At 40.5% G+C, this 25,290-nt stretch overlaps 1 protein-coding gene across 3 annotated transcripts in view; it reads left to right on the forward strand.

The window, feature by feature from the left end:
- The window catches only part of si:dkeyp-14d3.1 (transmembrane protein 132C), a 214,835-nt gene extending 189,912 nt beyond the window's left edge, over window positions 1-24,923 (forward strand). For all 3 annotated transcript variants that reach the window (XM_034306290.2, XM_034306291.2, XM_053236173.1), the window contains 4 exons: window positions 9,300-9,508; window positions 17,482-17,755; window positions 19,091-19,282; window positions 23,298-24,923. In XM_034306290.2, the coding sequence (XP_034162181.2) occupies window positions 9,300-9,508; window positions 17,482-17,755; window positions 19,091-19,282; window positions 23,298-24,455 (1,833 nt within the window). In that variant the 3' untranslated portion in view covers window positions 24,456-24,923. The remainder of the gene's footprint in view (window positions 1-9,299; window positions 9,509-17,481; window positions 17,756-19,090; window positions 19,283-23,297) is intronic.
- The last annotated feature ends 367 nt before the right edge of the window (window positions 24,924-25,290 follow it).

Below are 25,290 nucleotides of genomic sequence, written 5' to 3' on the forward strand. Positions count from 1 at the left end.
GTGTGTGTGTGTGTGTGTGTATATATATATATATGAATGCTACTCACACATGTACACGTATACAGTATAATCATTACCTGCTCTTTCGAATACCTTTCTGATGTCAGTCGGTCTTTTTGACAGAGCCATCTGTTTTTTCCTCTTGAAGAATTCCTGATCTTTACCGATTGTCTCTGGATGCTTCGTTTCCTGGTGTCTTTTCAGTTTGCTTGGTTTCATGCTCCCGTTTGCCAATTTTTCACCACAGAACACACATTCAGGCCGGGACTTGTCTTGACCTTCAATAAAACCAAAATTTTTTCTTCACATCTGATGAAGACTCACCGCATTTTTCCATTTGATTTTGATATTGTGTTGACACGCACGTTATCTGAACCGACATCAGCCAATGACAGTCCTTCCAGCTTGGAACGTGAACGCAATTGGCTAGTGTAAAAGAGAATCGTTACTAATATTTTATATAAGAGATCATTGTTTTTTGACTGCCTTATTGTAAGCACATGTTTTTTTAAAAACATACAAAAATATTTTTATATAAAACTATTAGTGGAACATTTTATGCATCTTTATTTGACCTTTATTTGAACTCTGGGACGGACCCAAGGTTGGGAACCACTGATATACAGAATCTGGCGAAAACACAGCGTGTGTGCATCAAGAATAACTCTGCTTTCAAACGTGATTACACAGTTTTTGTTTGTTTAAATTGTTGCATTTTCATCAAAGACAGTTTACTGCAGCACTGTTAGTTACAATGGCATTAAGATGGGACAGGAACTGTGATCTGATTGGTTACAGAGGCTTTGGGGGTGGGAACTGTGATCTGATTGGTTACAGAGGCTTTGGGGGTGGGAACTGTGGTCTGATTGGTTACAGTGGTATTTGGGGCGGGAACTAAGGTCTGATTGGCTACAGTGCCATTGGGGGGTGGGGCATATGGTTCAACTGATGACTGGTTTTTGGTGCAGGAACTAAAGTCTGATTGGTTACAGTGATAGACAGAAACTGTGGTTTCTGTGGCATTGGTGGTGAGACAGATGGTTTTTGACTGGTGTCAGTGGCACTGGGGGTGGGACCTATGATTAGATTGGTTACAGTGGCATTGGAGGCAAGAACTGTGACTTATTGGTTGCAGTTGTATTTGGGCTGGAAACTGCAGTCTGATTGGTTACAATAGTGTTTGGGGTGGGACGTAAGCTCAGATTGGTTACAGTAGCATTGGAGGTGGGACTTACGGTTTGGTTGGTTACAGTGGCATTCAGAGAAGGGACTTATGGTTTGACTTGTGACAGTGGCATTGGGGGTGGGACTTATGGTCTAGTTAGTTACAGTGGCACTGGGGCAGGAGCTACTGTTTATTCTTTACAGTAGTATTTGGGACAGAAACTGCAGTATTATTGGTTACAGTGGTGTTTTGTGTGGGAACTAAGCTCCGATTGGCTACAGTGGCATTGGGCACAATTCTACTGGGGATGGGACTTATGGTTTCTCTGGTTACAATGGTACTGGGGGTGGGAGTTACAGTTTGATTGGTGACAGTGGCATCAGGGGCAGGAACTGCTGTTTATTGGTTGCAGTAGTACTTGGGGCAGGAACTGTGGTCTGGAGCCTCTTATTCTCCATCAAAGCTGTACCTCTAGCTAGCTAAAATGCTTTCAGTAATGTACAATGACACTTAAACACTGATAAAATTGATTGGCGCAGTACAAAGCATCGTGTAAATCACCATACAGTGCACCATCACCTCACAGTTAAACACAAAGAAGATCAAATTTAGATGTCTCTTACCACAGTGAGTCACACATGAGAGACAGAAACAACAACACAGCTGATGGCTAAAGCGTTAGCCTCTCTGTCATCAAGGTCACAAACACAACATGATATATAGATCCTCTGCAAGATCAAACTCAACCCTTTTCCCAGGAAGTTTCCAAATTGAGTTCTCACATATTTCCTCTGTTGAGCACTCGAGCTGCTGAAATGACCAAAATGCACTATGCTGCTAATGACACACTTAAACGAGACTTTAAGAAAATGACTATAATAGCACACACATAACAAAGAAGCAAGCTGAATAGTTTCCATCCTCACTGAACTTCACACAGAGGTTGATAGCTGGCTTTGATTACAGCTCGTTGTTCTATTACTAAAAACTCTCCCTGCTGAGACTCCCGCAGCGTGTTGCCGCTCGATGTCTGGTTTGATGTGAAGCGTAATGGCTTTTTTTCAGTCAATATTCCCAAACATCATCTCTACCAGTCAGTGCTCATTACGTCCTCCATCCACATGAATGCTGTTCTTTCATACTTCTGTTCTAAATGCCTTTGATATTTCGGCGTCTTTGTTGTCTTTTGTCTGGACGTTTTATATTTATTTCATTGTTACACTATTATCTCTGTGTTATTATTTCAGCTCCTGGTGCCACTGCCATGTCTCGACACATTCATGTACCTAAATACAATAAAACACCATTTCTTATTGTGGTCATAAGAAATTTCAGTCTGCGAAAGTTTTATACACTGCATTACTATTCGCTTTTGTCTTTACACCGTGGACAAATATTAACAGCAGCAAGTATTTGACTAATGTTTTAACGCCATGTGTTGTTCTTGCAGCTTTGCTAGTATTGTATGCACATCTCCCTGAGAATAAAGACCCAACTCAAGTCCCACTGGTGTTTATCGCTTCACATGTCATGTTTAACGTGAAGCGATGGTGTGTTGTATCTATAGAGAAATCAGGTGATTGTGATTGATGATATGTCCTGGTGGAACAGCTAACATCAGCTAGCAAGGAAGCCATGGTTAAGAAATAAGTTTAAAACTTCGGTGTGAGCTTTACTTAATAATTAGCTGTTTCTCTGTGTTGTTTTCTCAGACAGAAGGGAGCAGAGCAGATGAACTGCTTAACGTCAGGCAAATTCTACTCAGGTTTGGTCTAACTGCTCTATAAATCGATCTGATTTTTTTTTCTTTAAAGCAGAAAGGTTTGTCTATCCAGACTGCCATTATAACGCCCTACTGATTAGATCTGTGTGTGTGTGTGTGTGTGTGTGTGTGTGTGAGAGCTTGTGTCTATATGTGTATATATTTATCTGTGCACCTGTGCGCGTGTGTGTGTGCGTGTGTGTGTGTGTGTGTGTGTGTGCGCATTCAGGCCACAGCAGCCAGACAGTCTGATTACAAATTACAAGTGAAAGAGAGCAGGAGAATGAATTTTGTGTGTCTGTGTGCGTGTGTGTGTTTGTGTGTGTTTGTGTGTGTGTGTCTGTGTGCAGGAATCAGTCATGCATTTGATTTAAAGCACGATTTGGACTCAGTCAGGTAGAAATGAAGTCCACATCAGCTTGAGCAGAAGCAGATTAGAGTCCCGCTGCTCTCCACTGTGATTTATTCCTGCTGTAATAACTGCAGCTAATACACAGCTCCATGTTTATGACAGAAAGATGGAGTAAGCACAGGTGGTGAATGTGGTGACATGACATCCAAGGTCTCGGAGAAAAACGTGAGGCCGTACATTTAGCGCAAATAAGCTAACGAAACCACCAGTGCTGCCGTGGCGAATTATTAATGTCCTCTTCTTCACTTTAAAACTTTACACTAACTTTAAAACTTTACACTAACTTTAAAACTTTAAAATTTACACTAACTTTAAACTAAATATTACACTAAGTTTAAAACTTTACACCAACTTTAAAACTTTTAATTTTACAATAATATACTAATATACTTTTACATTTAAGCTTCAAGATTTACATTAAATTTACCCTAACTTTAATTTAAATGTAATTAAAATTTACACTAAAACTTTACCTTTAAACTAAACATTGCACTAAGCTTACAACTTAAAAAGTAAATTTATGCTAACTTTAAGCTTCAAAATTTACATAAAATTTTACACTTTAAAATTTACACTAATGTTAAACATTACAATAACTGTAAACTTTCAAATTTACACTTACTTTAAGCTTCAAAGTTTACACAAAAATGTACACTAACTTTAAAACTTTACACTAATTTAAATTTTTAAAATTAAAATTTACACTGACTTTTACTCGTAATGTTACAATTTAGCTTTACACTTTAAACTTACTTAAATTAACTTTAAATTTACACTAAATTGGAAGCTTTACAATAGTTTTACATTTTAAAATGTACACTGTTTACACAGGAGGGAGTCAGGTGACACAAATCCATATTTTTCACCATGTTTTATTTCCGCAAGTCCAGTTTTATCACCGGAGGACATATGCCAATATTTTATTACACTTATAAATTTTAAAATTATATTTTATGACATTTTGAGAAAATTACACTCCACTCATCCACAACAGCCAACTGGAAAAGTTGTCTGGTTTTTGGTTTGACAATGACAAAAAAAATAAAAAAATCAAAATGTTGAAAAAAAAAAAGGCCCAAAATAAAAAATGCCATCCTTGCTCTCTCTCTCTCTCTCTCTCTCTCTCTCTCTCTCTCTCTCTGTGTGTGTGTGTGTGTGTGTGTGTGTGTGAGTTCTTTCTGCTGTTCTATAGCAGAAAGAACATTACCGATTATGAGCGTCTCTTAAACGCAGTACACTCGGGATATTTTATGAGAACATTTAATTATGGATTTGGTAAATAGGATTTTAAAAAGCAGCCTGCTTTTTAAACCTGCTTTGTTTTAAATGATTTTTTAAAAAAACAGTGGAGAAGCTCAACAGAATGCAGTGTTGTTATTGCTAATATATTCTATTTAAACTGCATTTTAATTGTTGTTAATTGAAGATTAATACATTCATGCTGTCAAAGAAGAAGCTGAGATCATGTACGAGGGCCGATTGTTATATTGGATTGTACTAAAATTGTGTAATGTCATGACTTTGTTATGAGCGCCTGTAATGAAGTTAATAAGTTTGTGCTTGTGGTTTGGATCAACTGAAGATTTGACTTAGCCTTCTATGCTCGATTAGCACACCTTCAGTCGCAGCACACACGTTGCCTTATATGTAGTTTTGCAGATTATAGGAAACATGAAGGATGCATCGAGTGCTAGTACGTGGTGCTCACTGATACCGATACTGATACAGAATGAGTAACCTACTTAATATTAACCGATCAGTCAAGCCATTGAACACTTTATTTAGCTCAAGATTATGTTTGATGCGCAGATGTGTGTGTTCACGCACTTACACTACTAGGCTGTTCTTTATAACGTTAGCGAGTTGATTTTAAGAGAAGTGCATTAGGGCTGCAGCGGAAAAGAGCAGGTTTTGTTTCACTTCATTTCATTCACCTAGCGTCATTTGTAACCATTTTTTTCTCACCTAGCCAACACTTCCTGCTAGCGATGAGCTCCTAACGCTGAGTTTTATGTTTAAGATGTTTTAACACTTGATATTGATACCCTTGATATTTTCACAGAGCACAGTCTGACTTGATCATTAATCGTGAAATACGTCCAGATCGCTGTCGTTTTGCATCATCTGTTTATTAGGATTACATCACATAGTATCACGTGGTATCTGATGTTGGGATTAGAGCATTTTTTTTTTTTTTTACAAGTACAAGTAACTGAGCATGATATCAGAGCGATATACGATACAAGTCCCGGTAAAATGATAACATCCACAATGATTCACTGTATGAGACCAAACCAAAGAGAAAACACAGTATTTAGCATAAAACTAAAGTGTTTCCTTTCCTCATTGGAAACAATCTTTTACCCAATTCATTTTCCATGCTAATTTTCTGGTAAAGTGTCTCGTATAGACACGCTAATGGCTGTGTGGCTCCTCCTCAAATAGGCGCTTGATTAATTCTGTCTGACAGTGACATCCAGTTTATTTACCACCTTAATGTGGACATGTGTGTGTGGTTGTGGACAAGAGGATTACATCTCCAAATGTCAATGATTAATAATGAGCTTCATGACTGTGTGTGTGTGTGTGTGTGTGTGTGTGTGTGTGTGTGCGCGTGTGTGTGGCTGCACTGTTAGTGATTGGAAGATTTCATACTCAATATCTGCTTAGCAGGCAATGAAAAGCCTCGTTTACAGGCAGAGAGGAGAGAAAAGAAGCGTCAAGGACCCTGACAGACATCTCCATCAGTCAGATGGAGTGAAACACACACAACGCGCGCACACACACACACACACACACACACACAATCTCTTAGGTCTAACAGCTCTAACGCGCTCGCGGGCTATAAATATAGCATGATGTCTTTATACTCATGCTGCAGTCTGCTCTTTGACTCCGAGCTTTTATAGTGCTGTTAAAACACTCACACACACACACACACACACAGAGGATACTCTTCTAGCTCTGGTTTAATATGATATAATCACACGCTCCATTTCTCTTTATGCTCGTACAGTAATCAGGTAATTAGCGTCAGCGGCGCGGCCAGAATTTTGTTGGAACCTCGTAAGTTACAGTGAGGGTCCAGATCACAGCGTTACCATAACAACAAGACAAAAAAGAACTAGTTTTGTAGTTTAGACCTAAAACAGATTTACTTTACTGTCCCTGCATTTAAATGCTACAGCCAAAGTTACACTTTCTACACGGCTGTAAAGGATCCCAGAGCCACACGATGAAAACAAAGCAACGTTCTGCACAAGTCACAGGAGAAATGTGTCCTCGCACTTTGTGAATGTCCTGCTGTGATCACGAGAATTCAGCTGACAAGACACACACACACACACACACACACACACACACACACGACTGGCAGCTTGAAGCATGTTACGTTAAGTCTCTGAAGTTCAACAGCTATCTTTTACAGCCCTTGAAGGTTCTTTAACGGTTCTTTAAGGCGTTCTGCTTAGAACCCTCTTCTACAGGGACAAAACTAAAAATGTTTAAAAGTCTATTAGGTAAGATTTGTTTCTAAATGTCAAATAAGTGTGGTTGAATAACCTTTGAATTATTTTTCACTCCTTCAGCCCGCCCCCCTTCCCGCCCATGTACACAAAGCTCCGCCCCCAGACCCTGCAGTGGTTTAACTAGAGTTAACATTAGCCAGGACTGTCATGAGATCACTTTCAAGCACACTCGGCCGTTCAACTGCTCGAAAGCCGAGTTATAGCACTACGTTGTTGTTCCTCTTTCGGCTGCTGCCATTAGGGGACGCTACAGTGGATCATTGAGCCGCATGTTTGATTTGGCACAGTTTTTACGTCAGATGCCCTTCCTGATGCAACCCTCCCCAGTTTGATCCGGGCTTGGAATCGGCACCCAGTGGCTAGCGCTAGGTTCCCTGGCCAGGAATCGAACCCGGGCCACAGCGGTGAGCGCTAAGCTTCGATACTTAAAGTGATTTTTTTTTTGCACACAGGATAGATTCAGTATCTGGCTGCCCTGAGTGTTTTGCTTGTTTTTTGTTTGTTTTGTTTTTAGCAGAGTAATACACTTGTGACGAGGCCATGGTTTAAACCCGAATTTTTCTATCATTTCTGCATATTTGTTCACGTCATTTGTACTAGTAAGAAATGAAAACTATCGACGATTGCACCTTTACTGGTTCTAGAGTTGGCTGTCAGGTGAGACAGAAAAACATGGGCACGTGTTAACTATTCCAGCAAGAAGTAACCGGTTATCAGAGACGAGAGGTGTGTTTCTGACGGATCCCTAAATGTCCGCGAGCAGGACCTTACCTGAACCTGCGCTAATCACTGAGTCCTGACTGAGTTTAAACCCGAACAATGTCAGGATGAGTTTTCAGATATGACAGGAGGAAAGAATTTATAGATCTTGAGTGATGTGTAAACTGTGGCAAGTGTGTGTGTGTGTGTGTGTGTGTGTGTGTGCTCGTGTATGTGTGTGTATTAGCATTCAAATCCAGGATATCAGCCGAGGGCTATACTTTAGGTACTTCAAAGCACCTTGATGTGTGTGAGCGAGAGAGAGACAGAGCGAGAGAGAGAGAGTGAGAGAGAGTGTGTGTATGTTTGTGTGTGTGTGTGTGTGTGTGTGTGTGTGTTTGACGTGTGATCCCTGAGTAGAGATCAAAGTGGGATAAATGCTGTGATTTAAAGCCTCTTACACACACACTAGATTCACTGTGAAAGAACATTTAAACAGATGTGTTTGGCAGTCTGGCCTCCACACACACACACACACACACACACACACACACACAAACACACACACACACAATCAGATCATACACACCTAAAAACATATCCAGTCAGCTTGAGAATTATTGGCACCCTTTTCAAGATAAGAGAGGAAGAGGAAATGGACTGAAAAATGAACAAAACTTTTCTATAAAGTAAATTAATTCTAATAAAATAATAAACTTTTCTCAAACAAAACCACGTCACAATTATTGGCACCCTTAGAAATTCTTGTACACAGTGTAACTGAAGCATGCCCCCATTTATATTTTACTTGTCTAAGATCACCCAAGTAGTTAGGAACTCTTTAGCGGTTATCCTTGACGTCCTTTTTCACTGGGGTACAAATATAACGTGACACCAAGGCCACTTAGTCTTCCATCTACATATGAGATTAGAGAATGCAGAAAATGTGACACAGATCCTTATCGATGTCCAGGATGTTCAGCATCAGATCTAACACTCAAAAATAAAAGAGCGAAAATACGATTCACTTCTAAAGTGAAAGCTGGGACGTTCAGAGGAAAGAGCCGACTTTAAAAGTGGAAACTGATGGTTTATTATCCAGCTTTTCATCTTACACCATATTATTCAGTAACTGCAGAGAAACTTGTGGTAAAGCTGCTTCGTGATGATGTCTGTTGTCACAGACACACTGTCTGTACAAATAAAACTGAAATTAAATTGAAGTTTGAGCGCTTGTATTTAAATCTGTTTAAATAACATCGCAGATTGACTCTTGTATGTTCCTGTGAATAATCTCAATTTGCAAGATAAAATCTTTGTATCTGGCTTGGTAAGGTCTACGTCTCAGAAATAATATTCAGCAAACAGAACCGTGGTGCAAAGAAATAAAAAATAAACAAGCGATTAACCGCAGAAGACGGGAAACAGCACAGACACATTAATATTAAATAGTACTGTTAGCTAACATCAGCGTTCAGAAATGAAAATCCAACTCCATTCATGATCGTAACCATTAAAGTAAAAACCACAGAGCCAATGCGAGACGTTAGTTTATCCATTCGCAATTTCACTGCTCATTGCTTCCACTGCCCTTCTCTCTCTCTTTATCACTCTCTCCATCACTCTCTTTTTATCTTAACATCACTTTATCGCTGTGACTGTATTGAGTGTGATATTGCCTATGCAGAGGAAGCACATTTGTAATGTATATATAATGAACTGTGTGTGTCTCAGGTGTCAGACAGGTGCGACTACGTGTATGTAAACGGTAAGGAGATGAAGGGCCGAGTGCGGATGCTGGTGAACTTCACCTACAGCTTCGCTACGGCTCAGCTGGAGATAAACGTGTGGATCCCCCGCCTGCCGCTCCACATCGAGGTGTCGGACACAGAGCTGAGCCCCATAAAAGGCTGGAGGATCCCCACAATGCCCAACACGCCAAGGTGAGCACAGACATGCCCTGAGAAAAGCGAGGGAAGCTAATAAACATTAAATGGTACCATCACAACTACTGGTGCGGCGAGACCAAACAGCCGCAAGTCATTCATGTTCAATGAGAAATGTTCAGGAGAAGTAGTGGCCATTGGTGGTCACACAAAGTTGAGCAGGGAGAAACATTATCTGTGTTTTCTGGAGTGATTTCCCTCAAGAACATCCCATTCCATTAAACAGAATTGTATGAGTCGTTGATTGACGTTCTCCACCTCCACAAAGGATTTCCGGGTTTTCTAGATTTTTATCATTATGTTATCATTACCTTAGAGCAGTATCGTTACATTGGCATACACCAGGGGTGTCCAATCTTATCTGCAAAGGGCCTGAACAGATGCAGATTTTCATTCCAACCATGCAGGAGCCACACCTGGTAGTCCACTGAAAGCCAAGATCAACTGATTATACAAGTTGAATAAGATGTGACTACTGCTTGGTTGGAATGAAAGCCTGCACCCACGACAGTGCTTCGCTAAGATTGGACATACACTATACGGCTGTTTGGAGCGTGACTGTAGGGATCTGTTCTCATTCAACCACAAGACTCGGCACTGATGTCGAGCAAGAAGACCAGTTCCTCCCAAAGGTGTTCAGTGGGGTTGAGGTCAGGACTCCGTGCAGGCCACTTGAGTTGCTCCCCTGCACCCTTGGCCAGCCATGCCTTAATTAACCTCGCTTTGTGCACAGGGGCACTGTCAGGCTGGAAAAAGTTTGTGCCCCTTAGTTCCAGTGAAGGGGAATATTAATACTACAGCATACAAAGACATTCCAGAGAGTTGTATGCTTCCAACTTTGTGCCAACACACACAAAGTTCCAGAGAGAGTCAGTGAGAGTCACAACAAGTCCAGCCAAGTCCAAAGCTACATGAAAGTAGCTTTTATGTAATTTACAAAGAAAAAAAAAGAAAAAAAATCACTGCTTTGCTTTCAAACACACTATCTTCAATGATGTTGGTTGTAGATGCAAATTCCCACAGCAGTGATCTCAGTGTCAAGGTCCATGCTTTGGGTTATATGAAGTTAAGACATCTTTGAGTGATCATCAAGAGGTTGATCTCTGAGCAGCCAATAGTAGAGAAGGAGTAGTTTGTTGCATCACCAAAATGTCTGCCAAAAGACATGGAAGGCAGTGATGCAACAGAAGCGCTGTTTGGATGTCACACACATCTTTATTTTATCTTCATCTTTACACCACCTCAGAGAAATGTATGGATTTTGCTCCAATCTTTTTATTCAAGGATTTTCTTAACTAGCTATTGGATCTCAGTGGACTGTCACACATCCACGTTTAGTAAACACTCAACATTCGACATTTTCAGGTGGATGTTTAAACGGTGCACAGTGAATTCTTGATTTCCTCTCACTTATCAGATTTGGGTGACATTCTCCTGACATGTCATCAGTTACTCAAACACCTACACATGAACTCTAAGTAAAGTGGAACTGAGAAGATCTGATTATTTTCAGGAAGATCTGATTCAAACACATTTCTCCTCTTGCCTAGAAACTTGTTTGCCTAGAAACTTGTAGTTATTTCCCACTTGGCCTCCAGTGTGTGTGTGTGTGTGTGTGTGTGTGTGTGTGTGTGTGTGTGAGATATAGAGAAATAGAGAGAGAGATAAATAATGCTGTACCCGGATTGCAGAGGCGCAGCCCCGCAGTCTGAGTACAGAAACTCAGCAGGCCGAATAAATTCGAGATGAAGAGGAAGGAGAATAAAACATGGCTCAGCCGCTGGAGTGGCCCGACACACAGCAGGGTTCATGTCTCATTTCTGCTGGAGTTTTCCACACATGCACTCAGAGCAAATGGACAGAAATCAGGAGGCTTACATAAAGTTTCAGCAAAACATGGCAATAATAAATCAGATTGTTTTTTTCCAACTCACTTTCACACACAAAGTGCTAGAATTCACATCAGCTTTAATATTAGTAACAAAAAACTAGAGGTGGAGAAGTATTCTCACGAAAAGCAAAATACAAAAATATGTAATATAAAATAAAAATCTCTCCAATAAAAATGACAAACAAAGCGAAAACTAAATGGAAGTTATGGATCCACTTGGAAAAAAAAGAAAAGAAATCGATAACAATGAAGTTGAATATTGTCCTATAACAGCACCCTGAAGTGTTTTATTTCAGTTTGCCAACAATTACAATTTTTATTTATTAAAGAATTGCATTTTGTATGTTTTATTCTTTTATAGTTACGTTTAATGTTGTGGAACATCGTGAAACAAGTTAGTTCCCATTCTCTTACGTTATAGCAGCTATAAACGCTCGTTCTCTCTCTTTTTTCTCTCTTTTTTCTCTCTTTTGAAGTGAACAGGACATAAAAACGCAGCTTGTCATGTTACAGAGAAAACAAAAAGTATAAACTTAAACTTACAGCTTTGCCTCTGACTGTTACAAAGCGCTGACACTGGAGACTCCTTACAGGGTGTAGGGGTAGGTGTAGTATTATTTACTTATGGCAGTATACACATTTTAATACAAGTGTGTGTAAATAAGCCTTCCTGGATTTGCTCTAGTAGCATATTGTGTGTATGTGTGTGTGTGTGTGTGTGTGTGTGTGTGTGTGTGTTTATCCGGAAGGTCACAGATCTGAGGACAGTTGTGTAGTTGTATATCTGTCCCTGCAGCTGAGGCTCCATCAGAAAGACAGAGACGCTCTGAGACTTTTATTTCATCTCACCTTTATTTCGTGACTGTTTTGTGTTACAGCGCGAGTCGTGATGTTTGAGAATTCCTGAACACTTGTTAGAAATGTTGTGTAACAGCCGCGTTCGCTCAAGTGCTGCTAGAGACGGAGGGATAGATTTCAGTGTTTTAATGAAGCAGCGAGTGAAGTGGTCTCACATTAGCTCGACAAGGACAATCAGAAACATTTACAAGGACACATGCATTAACAAACAGGAAGTGGCATCATCTTCCTAAAGAGGTTCTGATTGGATCACTCTAAAGTCATTAGAGTCATTAAAGTCCCTCTCACACAAATTCAGTAAATGATGGATGAGAAAATCATAGAAGCTTTAAATTTTAAGTTTGATTCATGTTTGATTTAGTTTTTTTCCTGATGTGTGACAAAAATGACAAATGAATCACATGACCTCTAATTAAAGATAGTAAATGTTTCCTTGCAGTTTGTAATTTTATTTTTTCATTCTTTATTTATATCAGCATTTCAATTCAATTTGATTTGTATAGACATTGTCACAAAGCAGCTTTACACAAATCTGGATGTAGTGAAATAATGTCTTCAGCACAGTCATTTTGGTGTGCAGAGGCCAGGAGAGTGTATACACACATGCATATGTCATATGTTGAAAGATTTAACAGAATGTAACCGAATCTGCACTCTCCTTAAAATGTGATTATATTTAAGGTGTTATAAAGTTCTGCTATCTGCTGCTCAGTTTCCATCCAGAAATATTTTCTGTCACACCTGTCACTCTCAGAAATAAAGGTGCTAACTGTACTTTTCCTTGTTGCTAGGGTGGGGATGTGCTTTCTGACTTTAATGTGTAACTTTTACCTGCGAAGGTGTATATAATGAACCTCTGATTGGATCTTAGTTACGCCCCAGCGGCAAGGAAAAGTACCGTTCAGAGTGCAGGAGAGATGTTCATCATTTTACATGTCAGCACTTTTGACCCATTTCAGTCATGTGACCTTTCTCAAAACCGCCATATTTATGACCATAATTTATGACCATGACGGAACCAATGGCGGAAAAAAAAAATTAATAAATAAAAACATCCAAGAAGCGATACCTAAAAAATCACTGATCGTTGGTTTCCGTTGAGATTCGTACCAAGACCCAGGAAAAAATATATAAAGATCTGACATCAGCACAAACTTTTCCAAATGTAACATTTGCAGACCTTTATTTATATTTAATCCACAATCCATCACCACACACTGGAGAGCGTCTGAGAGCTTTAAAGAGTACACAGAAGGTTAATGGCACTCTGTTGCTGGACGGATTGCTGAAACTAAGCTGTAGCAATTGAAAGATAAATATGTTATGGCAGTCCTGGTCAGGTAAATAAACAGCAGTATCATTTCACCAAGCTTTCTAACTAGAAATAAAAGCTTGCAGTGATGCTACTCGTGAGATAAAACTAGCCGCTGAAGTGTGTAGCCGAGGTAGATGTGCAGATACAGTCAGCAGATACTAATGATGCAGAACTCACACTGTTAAAGCAACCTGGAGAAGTAGATTAGCTCAGCGTTTGTAGGTACATCCACCCCACCTAGCTAGCGTTTTCATACGTAGCCTGATAAGAGAACGGAGTGTATTTTATCCAGTTTTCTCACTTGATTGCTGCTAAAAATCTTCTCCAGCAATCGGGGTGTATTGGCACGGAGAAAAACTGAATATCTTTATTTTTTAACGGATATTGTCGCATCAACAGCGCAGAACACTGATCGATTGACAGCATACTGATACCGGTCACTGACTCCAGAATCCTATGATGGCGTGGTCATACGGTGACATCACATAAAACAGATGCATAACTTTATGTTAGCATGTTTAATCACGAGCCGTGTGTGTGTGATATATAGCATAGAGACGCTGAAGGAAGAATTCCCAAACACCTGATTCCGGTTTCTGACCTTCATTACCCCGGAGTGTAACAGCTGGCCAAATGCCATCGCCGCTCCTCAGGGAAAAGCCCCAGCTGACACGACCTGACACGGGCATTAATACGCCTGTAAAGCACAGCCAAATGTGCATACAAGAGCGAGGGAGCGGGAGGACGAGTGAAGCGGAGCGATTGCGCTGAGATTGCAGCGTGGGTTCTGTCCTGATTGCTGCAGCTGATTAAGAACTGATTAGATTTGTGATTGCTTCAAACCCCAGTGGAGCTGCGCGAGAGTGTTTGTGTAGAGTAGTTTAATTAAACGTGCGCACACACACACACACACACACACACACACACGCTCTTACTGTGTTGTAAGAGCAGACAGAAATGTAAATAAGTGTTAGTGTTAGATCATTCCCATTATCACACCTGTTCGAGCACAAACGACGCTAAACACACTGCAAGCACATTTTCAGTTCAGGTTTCATTTCAGTTAAACTATCATTCAATTCATTCTGAAATGAAACAAATATAAGAAAAGGAAAAGATTAAACCGTTACTATAACGTTACATCATCCACTGCTTTGTACAGAAAATCTCATTATCCGATCAGTGAAGGAGGTCTCGTCTCATCATTTCCTCGTAATTCTGCCCTGCTTTACTTTGTGTGCTGTTTAATTATTCTGTATTTAATTATTTTAAGTGCTTCTGATCGGGTGTGTTAAAGTTCCTTACACCACTGCGCTGGGAATTCTGGATTGTGATTGGTCAGAAAGTGATTCATTTTCTCCAACAGCAGCTCTGACAGCAGTGCAGCTGTAAATCACAGGCTTATATTAATGCACTCGCTCTGATGCGTTATCGTTTCTATAGCAACAGCTCATTCACGGACGCTTCACGTAAACAGATTAAAGCATGTACGTAAAAGTAAAACATTCGTGGAAGGAGTCTCCAGTGTCAGCGCTTTGTAACAGGTAAAGCTGTAACTTGAAGTTTTCTGACATCTTCAGGACAGAGGAGTTTACGCTTCTTTGCTGTTTCTTAATAACATGACAACTTGCATTTTTCTGTCTTATTTACTTCAAAAGAGGGAATAAAGAGAGGATGGTGAGAGAACAGCTGTTTAAAGCTGCTGTAACGTAAGCGAGAACAGGAATGAACTTGTTTCGCAGAATATTGATTATTGGGAAATAATGAGGGTGGTAACAGTAAATCTTCTTCATCGCACCACCCCGTTGTTGATTATTTTCCTAGCTCAGCACCACACACAGTGTTTTATTCCTCATGTTTTACGGTTTAGATTGTGTTAATGTCATCTCACGGAACACACATGCATCAGTCAGCATGTGTGTCGCGTTTCAGAAACGTAGCTGTTTTATCAGTCTTCTTTTCTCTGTTTTTGTAATGACGGTCATGAAAATAGCTTCACTGTTCTTATTCTGATGAAATGATGCCACCTAAGGTCCCGGTTCTTGGTTCTTGGTTCTTGGTTCTAGTTTAGTGGATTTTTTGCGGTGGAAAAGCAGGGAACCTTGTTGGTCAGAAAAGGGCGTGGCTCCTGCTGAAACTCCCCATTAAACACGGATGTGAGTGATTCCTGTGCAGTTTCTAGAATGTTCTGCCCTAAGTTCGTTCTCATTACAAATGAAAGGGTCGTGTTTTTATTGGTGTGTGTGTGTGTGTGTGTGTGTGTGTGTACTGTGGGCTTTAACTGAGTGTGATATCTTTCCCTCTCAGATTCTTGTGGATACGGATCTTGTTCCAGGCCGATCTCTTATCAGTATTCATTCAGAGCTGAAGTTTTGGTGACAATGCCCTCTTTAATCCACGAACACAAAACTTTCTCTTTTGTTTCTGAATCTGCTGGCCTTCTCGCCTTCTCATCCTTTTCTCTCTAAACTTTGTGTCGATATTCCCAGCTTGTCTCTTGCAGTAGACGCTTGTCTTTCTAGTGATCTCGCTTTTTTTTTCCCTCACAGCAGCGACTTTACTCTCAAGACGGAGCTCCCTGAAGGGCCGGCTTATGTGGAAATGACACACTGTGAAAGCGTTTGTGACTGAACGAGATTGTGGCACGGCTCCCCGAGGCACACTGTCTCTTTTACTGCACATTTAAATTTGCCGTTTCTGCTCTTAAGAGACGAATATGCTGTTTTCTCCTGCCTTCTCCTGACTCACGACGTGAGTGGAGGCTAACGCTAATTCCTGACTGCATTGTGTGTAGGACAGAGCTGGGTGTTGTCTCAGCTCCACAGCGCTCTCATTCTCTCGCTTTCACGGTCAAGGATAGGAGGCAGAAAATGTGCTCATGCTAATATTAATACAGAAAAACACGAGGTCCTTTTGAATAGCACTGAAGCCACGAGCTTGCTAGTTGCTAGCGTTTTAACTTTTGCTGTAATTCTGTGGATATTCCAGATAACATGATGATTAGGTACAAAATCTACCAACGAAAACATCTGTAAGCTCTGTCTTTATATCTGAGGTCTCTGACATTTTAGACATCAGCTAGCGATGTGTAAATGTTACAGTGTGGTCCAGGTGTTAGCTTAGCGAGTACCGTGAGCTTCGTTTTCTCTGGCTGAACGCTCAAACCACAGCTAGCACACTTCCAGCGTTTCCTCTGCTCTTCACTCAGCTGAAGCAGGGAGTGATAACGAGCTACTGCGGGAATCAGCTGTGTTCCAGCCACAAAACATTACCATGTGAAGAACACCAGGTTCCTACAGCTGGAAAGAAGGAGAACAGCAGAGTGAGAACAACAGAGTGAGGGGAAAAATTCAAGATGAAACTGGGTTGATTCTATCTATCTATCTATCTATCTATCTCTCACACACTCCATCTCTTTCAAACTGTCATGCTCTCTGTCTCTCTCTCAAACTCTCTCTGTCTCTTTCTTTCTCACACAGTCTTTCTCACTCTCTCTGTCTCTGTCTCTCTCTCTCTCTCTCTCACACACACACACACACACAGTCTCTCTTTCTCTCTCTCTCTCTCTCTCTCTCTCTCTCTCTGTGTGTCTCTGAGGATGGAGAAATGCTGATAAATGCTGTTGTTGTGCTCTGTGGCAGCTCCTGCTGTTAATCCAATGCTGTTTTAGCACGCTAATGTGAAATGATTAGCGTAATTGTCCTCCCATCATTACATGTAGGGACTCATCAAACTTAATGGAGGTGTGACAGCTGAGAATTTTCTCCTCTGTGTGTGTGTGTGTGTGTGTGTGCGTGCGTGTGTGTGTGCGTGTGTGTGTGAGAGAGAGAAAGAGAGAGAGAGAGATTGCTAACTGGTGAAAGAAAATATCTGAATAGTCACACGTGATGTGTGTGTTGTTACCAGGTCGATGCGGGACAGCGATGATGAGGATGATGAGGAGCGGAGAGGAAGGACCTGCACGCTGCAGTATCAGAGAGCCATCATACGCATTCTCACTCACTTCGTCGCCGAATCAGCCGAGGTCCGAAATCAGCTGACCTACATGCTGGGTTCTGATTGGCAGATGGACATCACAGGGCTGGTGTGGGACTTCCTGAAAGTGGAGGATCCTCGAATCGCACGCTTACAAGATGGCCGCCTACTGGAGGGAGTGGGCACGGGCATGACCAGCATCCAGGTACACACTCACCACTCTATCTATCTATCTACCTGTCTATCTATTCTATTTTGTAACTTTTTTCTTTTTTTTTTCTTTCTTTCTTTCTCAATTGCTTGTTTGCATACACCCATTCATTCCTCTTTCATTATAATAAATTATCTAGATAGATAGATACAAACTCACCACTCTGTCAGTCTGTCTGTCTGTCTGTCTGTCAGTCTATCTATCTATCTATCTATCTAACCTTTTGTGTGCCTCCATCTATCTTGTCCTATTACTTTCTTTCTTTCTTTCTTTTCTTTCTTTATTTTTCTTTTTCTTTCTTTCTTTCTTTCTTTCTTTTTACATACACCTATTCGTTCAACTTTCATTATAATAAATTATCTATCTATCTATCTATCTATCTATCCATCTATCTATCTATCTATCTATCTATCCGTCCGTCCGTCCGTCGCTCTGTCTGTTTTTTTGTATGCCTCCATCTATCTCTTTTATTGTTCTTTCTTTCTTTCTATAGATTTATATTTTTTCATATATCTTATCCCTTTATCTTTCACCCCTCCATCATGTTCAGCTCCTTATCACTGGTGAATTATCAATCTAATGTTTTTTCTTTTTTCATTTAATGTAATTGGAAGACAGAAGCATTAATGTCCGTGTGCATTAAGAGCAGAGAGATAGATACGGAGCAGCTGTAATAACTGTAACATGGCCATGCTGTTAATGCTGTTAATGCTGTTAATGATGTTAATGTTGTTACAGCAGTAATGATTAGCAGGTCATGTGAAGGTAAACTACCCCTGTGTGACATGCACAAACATCCCGTAGAACTGAGCAGAACTGAGCACAATTATACTGACAGTGTTCAGATTAAAGCTAATCATCCACTGAATTACAGCGTAACACCAGGAGGGATGTACAGATTGTGTAGAGTCTGTCAGCTGGATTAAAATAGCCTTAAACGCTTTGGATGTGTGGATTTTTTTTCCATAAGCAGACAGAATTTACTCTCAGAGTCCAGAAGTGATGATGTTTTAAGCTTTATGGTGCGGTCTTTAAGCTTTAAATCCAGCAAACTTCATCTAAGCAGATCAGCTGAGTCACTTCAGCTCGTGTTCTCACGTCGAGTGTGTCCAAAATCCATGAAGAGAATTAGATAAAAGATACAAAAAGAAACAAACTCAGGATTGATTTCTCATTCTGGCCAAGTTCACTGAGTGTGGATTAGATTTATCTTCACATCCTCTGTCTGTGGTAAATACGCAGTTTCACTCTAAACCTGAACCTCTTATGAGCTGAGTTTATTAACTCTGTGTGTGTGTGTGTGTGTGTGTGTGCGTACACGCTCTCCAGGTCCTCTCTCCTCTCTCAGACTCGATCCTGGCGGAGAAGTCGGTGTCTGTTGTAGACGAGAGAGTCAGCATCACTGAACTGGGCCTGCAGTTGGTCAGCGGCCTCACGCTCCGCCTACAGCTCAGCACAGGAAGTAACCAAGCCATCAGCGCCACGGCAACCACACAGGAAGTGCTCAACACGCCCAAACAGGTGACACACACACACACAGCATTATTATAATTTACCCCAAATTTAGTCAACCAGCCAAGATCATGTTTGGTGTCTGAGGCTTGCTGCGTCGTTACAGTGTTATTACATTGTAATAACAGATTTATGGCAGTATCGGTATTATAAATGTTTTGTTATATTTCACATTTCTACTTGTAAATCATTTATACATACTTTGGCTGTGTCCTGAAGCCTTGATGACATGTATGATAACATATGCATGTTTGTCTCTGACCCTAAAATAAAGTAGTTTTCATGTTTCTTCTTCTGAATTGCTAATGAATACTTATGACAGTGTCATGACATCATTACTTCAGTAAGGTAATGTTTTGTATTTCTACTTTTTGTGTCATGGGAGTGTCTTGACACCATAATGGCAGAGTTATGTATGTTTTCTCTGTCCTTAAATCATCGTTCTTCTTATTTCTGCTTATACATTTTTATGAACACTTAGGACAATGTCATGGCACTGTAATGACAGTTATCAATACTTTTCTCTTTGTTTATGAATACTTATAGCAATGTCTCTGAAAAGTAAATTATGTTTCATGTTTCTAGTTATAATTACGTCATGTTTCTGCCATGATGACAGACTTACGTATACTTCCTCTGAATATAAAGTAAAGCACATTTCCTATTTCTAATGATATTTGTTTTATAAACACCAGCAGTGTCATGACACCCTAATGACAGAGTTAATGCACATACAGTATTTCCTCTGAAAAGTAAATGAGTTTTCATATTTCTGCTTATAAATTGTTTATGAATACTTCCGCCAATGTCACGACACCTTCATGTTTCTTTAGCAGCAAACTTCAGACACCACGCATGATCCTGCTTGATTGACTACATTCGGGGTAAAGGAGGAGTGTTTTTTATTCATCTCTCACTTCCTTTAAAAGCTGTTCAGCTGTCAGCTACAAGCTCAACACTCACACTTTAAATTAAGCCAATTACACGGCAGATCTTCAGCTTGTGAAACATTACGGCGCACTCAGACCTCCCAGTGTGCACCTCTTCACCGTCACTTCCACACACTCGCTGCTCAGTGTAAAAACATCCCATTTATAAACACACAACACACACACACACACCATTTTTCCGTGCTCGCTCGCTAGTCCATTTAGACGATATTTTTCCCCTCAATATCCCATTTGTTCCGCAGTTGTGATGCGTACCTGTGGGATTATGGGTTGCTCTGGTTACCCGTAGTAACTCTAGTCAAGCGTAATTAAGGTCTATTTAAGGGCTTCAGAGGCAGAAAGTGGGTTAATTATCGTCACCTTGACGCACATAATCGGCACCACAAGCCGCTATTTCACACCACCTCAGCGCTTTTTAGACTTTTCCCCATTCACTCGGGATGAATGTGTGTCTTGGAACACTTACTGCACATTTCTATAGCGAGCGTGACGGGTTCTCTTTAACGCCTTCGTATTAAAGGCGAGACGGAGTTGACAGCTTGTGAATGCAGAGATTTTTTCACAAACAGACTCTTTATATTCCTTAAATGCACAAGAATTTCACCTCGCTGATTTTCTTGCATGTGTGAACACGTAAGAGTAGTGTTCATAAAGCTGCATGAGACCTACATAATGCTTACATGACTTTAACTCACAGTAATTAATCTGGATAAAAGTCTCATTTCAGTAAGTGTCCAAACTCACACAAATGTTCATAAATCATAGTGTCATTATTGTGTCATGACTTTGCATTCATAAAGTATTCATAAACATTTATAAACAGAAATAGGAAACACACTTAATGTATGTAAATATATGTAATAAATGTAATGATGTCAGTGTCAGAGTTATAACCTTTGCAATGTTACATTGTTATACAGCAGGTTTTCACATCCGCATCATTACTGTTATAACCCTTAACTGGTGAGTTATGATGCATCATGACTATAGATTGCAATCTTTATTTTATGGAAGGAGAGTTATGGTATGTCATTTATCACTTGGTATGGAGTGTATGCTGAGTAACACCTTACCTAAGTGTTCATAAGGTTACATAACATCACAAGTGACATAACCCTACACGAACCGTTATAAAGGCTTATTCCAACATGCATCGGAAAGTGACTCTTCAATTCTGATGTCAAGTTGACATAAGGCTGTCCTGTGACTGTATTTTAGAATTTCATTGCAACTGACTTCTGGTCATTATGTGTCATAAGGATGTCATAAGGATGTCATAAGGATGTCATAAGGGGGTTAATTGGAAAATGAAAAAAGGTGACAATTCCAAAGGAAGATCTAGAGGGACTGTTGAACTCGATGGTTCCACTTGGAGGTAATAACATAAAACTGCTGTATAACACTGTGACATAGTGACAAGATTATAACACTGAGCATTATTACATTGTAATAACAGCTTTATGACTATTTCCTCTGGTCCTTTAGTAAACACTGTTTTGTATTTCTACTTTTTTATGACATAGTATCATCACAGCAGTGTCATGACACAATAACGACAAAAGTTATGTATTATAAACTACTTATTTTTTTATATAAATACTTATGGCCATGTCATGACACTATAATTACAGGGTTATGTATGTTTTCTCCGGCTATATTTTTTTTTGTTTTGTTTCTACTTATAAATTTTTTGAGGATTTTCTGGCATAGACAGTTACGTACATTTTCTTTCTGCCCCTTAAGTAAAGCGTTCTTCTTTTTATTTCCACTTATGTTTTTTTAATATTGCCATACATTTCTATGAATACTTATGACACCATAATGACAGACTTTTGTTTATTTTCATTGACCCACTATGAGTTTGTGTTTTACACACACACACACACACACACACACACACACACACACACAGCATTATTAATACAATATCAGGACTAGAAGATTACTTTAGAGTGTGAGAATGCAATAGTGTCATGATGTATTAAGGTCAAAACACATCCAAGTCATTTACAGAGTGCATTTCAGATCACTCGGACAGATTGTTATTATAATAATCAATCATTCACGACTGTTCACATTTCATCACTTATCTGTGTGTGTGCTGATGAGTCGATGATGGTGGAAAACTCCCCCTGCGTGTCGGAGGATTTGTAGTGTGCCTGATCTGGAACGTTTGTATCTCATCCCGCCGAGCGAGAAGCTTAAGACACTCGTGTGTGGGCAAATCCCTGTTTGCATGGCCGTGTCCATAATGGAGCTTCCTTATTGGCTGGCTGTGGTTTAATAGAGCTTCTCCTGCTCAGTCTAGCAGAGCTCAGAGCTCAGAGCTTAACCTCACACTGCTCGAAATGTCACACTGATAAAGAGCCACACTGCTCACATTGAGGAGTTTAAGGATCTGTAGGATGGGTCAGTGGTTTAGCTCAGTGGAGTTAGGATGCAGATTTCCTCAGTGTTGCTAAAAAAGAAACAAGAAGAACTGTGTGGCATTACTAGCAAGCAGAGCTAATCATAAGGTCACTATTTCTTCTTCACTTCAAATGAGTAACATTTGTAATGTTGTAGTGATGCTAGATTTCTGTCTATAAGATTTTCCAACTTGGAGAACAAAGTGCTTAAAACCCAGTTATTAGGATAGTCATCTAGTAGAACTGTTGATTTTGGATCTGTGATTTTGGAATTTCACCCTCTTTGGTAGGAAAGCTGTGTAAAATGCAATGGAGAAAACAAGTATCACCTCTGGTTGCACTCCATGTGTGTATTTTTATTATCAGTGGGGCGACTCACAGCAGCTCAGCACCACGTTAGAGTTTTTTTGTCCCCTATCTGTCCACTAATAATTATTTTATGATTATTTTTGAACAAAATCCTTTGCACTGTAGCATTAAATTGCATCATAATAGTGGTTATAATTTATCACTTACAGCTCTTCTTCTTATCATTATTATTATTATTAATTATTCCTTATTGTTACTGATTTTTTAAAATTAGATTTCAGTTAAACAAAGAACCATTTGGACTTCAGTGGATGTAATCTTTAAGTGCTGTACTCTTCTCTTCTGTCTGTCCTATAGGAGGCGCTGATCAGTGCTTGGCTGCAGTTCAGTGACGGCTCCATGGCCCCTCTGGACCTTTACGACCCGGATCACTTTGTGCTGACGGTCATCTCTCTGGACGAGGAGGTGGTGAGTGTGAATCAGGACGCAACCGGGCGCTGGCCCATAGTCTCAGCTCAGGCTGAGGGTCAGGGCCCACTGCTGCGCGTCGAGATGAGCGTCCATGAGTCATGTCAGAAACTCAAACCTCGCCGCAGCGTGCTTGCCGCCGGAAACTGCCACGTCCGGGTGAAATATGGCCGCACGGAGAGCGTCTCACAACCTGAGTACGGAGATGACACTGACAACCACCGGCAGAACCTGAATTTACCGGACCGAACCGGAATGGAGGGCCATTACTTCTACAGCTCCATTTCCAACATGGACGACGATGGAGTGATGAGGAGAATCACCACCACAACCAAAACAGCAATCATCCGAAGAACTGGGGGAGAGAAACTGTCAAATGACGGCAGCCAAATTTCCAACGTTCCTATCGATTTCTCAGATTTCCCGGCCCAAGTGGACCTTCCCCGGGGACACAGTGTCTATGATGATGACTTGATCCAGAACAATCGAGGACTCTCAGACCTGGAAATAGGGATGTATGCCTTGTTAGGAGTCTTCTGTCTGGCTATACTGGTGTTTCTTATTAACTGCATTTCCTACGCACTGAAATATCGCCATAAGGAGATGAGCATCGAGGGTCAGGAGAGTCTGAACCACGCACATGACTGGGTGTGGCTGGGAAACGAGGCAGAGCTTCTGGAGAGTCATGTGAGTCTGACACCACAAACAGACGAGCAAATCACAATTATGGACTCCAGCATCGGCGGGCTGGAGGAAGGAAGCCTTCTGCTCAACGGCGGTTCTTTACAGAAGAACAGTCATGAGCGGCAGGAGCATCGAGGAGCCGAGAACAATGGCGGGAAAGACGGCAAAGGAGATTCGCCAACCACCAAGAGGAAGAGAGTAAAATTCACCACGTTCACCACTATTCCAGCCAGTGAGACTCTCGGAGAGGAGCCGAACGAGGAAATAAAGTGGGTGTGTCAGGATGTGGACATGGGAGAGTCCAAAGAGCTGCAGAACTACATGGAGCGGCTAAACGACAGTGTTTTAAAAGAAGTGGCGTAGTCGGCAAAGTGACGGCGTGTGTTAAACTGCAGAACTCACCCTTATGCCTTCTTCATAGAGCCAGGATTCAGTCACGGAAACATCACAAGCTCTCTGAGATACAGAAAAACCATGGGATATAACATTTGTGCATTTGACATACTCTCAGATCAACACGGCAGCTGCCAAAAGACTTGCTACTTGACGTCATGGTACTCATGGCAAAAGAGTTTTTAAATCAATGAACACAAAAAAATCCGACTTTCATTTATTGTTCATTTATTGCCCTTCACTTTATTCCTTATCCTCTTCATTTATAAACAAATTTATTTTAGCGCCTTTTCTAGTTAAAAAAAAAAGAAATGACAGCATTTCCAAGCTTGCAGATGCTCCACACACACACACACACACACACACACACACCAATGAGTGTAATATTAATGCATATTGTATCACTGTAAATAAAGTGCACATAGAATTGTTTTGACAGTTTGGATGTCCTTTTGAGTATCATTCCTCGTGCTCGTATACGGAGACCTCGTGATCCATCGGAGCTCGTGTTGTTCTCAACAAGCCAAAAACCAGACCTGGCATTTGAGGAGTTAAAAATATTTATGTGCATAAAATATAAACACAGTATTCACCTCATCTTCCACCTCAGCAAACTAAATTATTCCATTTTTCCCCTCTGTGCCCTGTTTAAACCCAATTTTATTCCCCAAATCTTTGGTGTGCAAAAGCTTCTGTTGCTGCGAGCATCTGACTCAAGCTGTTCCCAGCCAGATAGCGAAATAAATTCATCTCTGCTCTAATTTAATCATTTGTGACCGGGACAATTTTCATAATGCAAAAAAGG

This window comes from Pangasianodon hypophthalmus, chromosome 8 (genome assembly GCF_027358585.1).
Source record: "Pangasianodon hypophthalmus isolate fPanHyp1 chromosome 8, fPanHyp1.pri, whole genome shotgun sequence".
In the NCBI taxonomy this organism is placed as follows: domain Eukaryota; kingdom Metazoa; phylum Chordata; class Actinopteri; order Siluriformes; family Pangasiidae; genus Pangasianodon; species Pangasianodon hypophthalmus.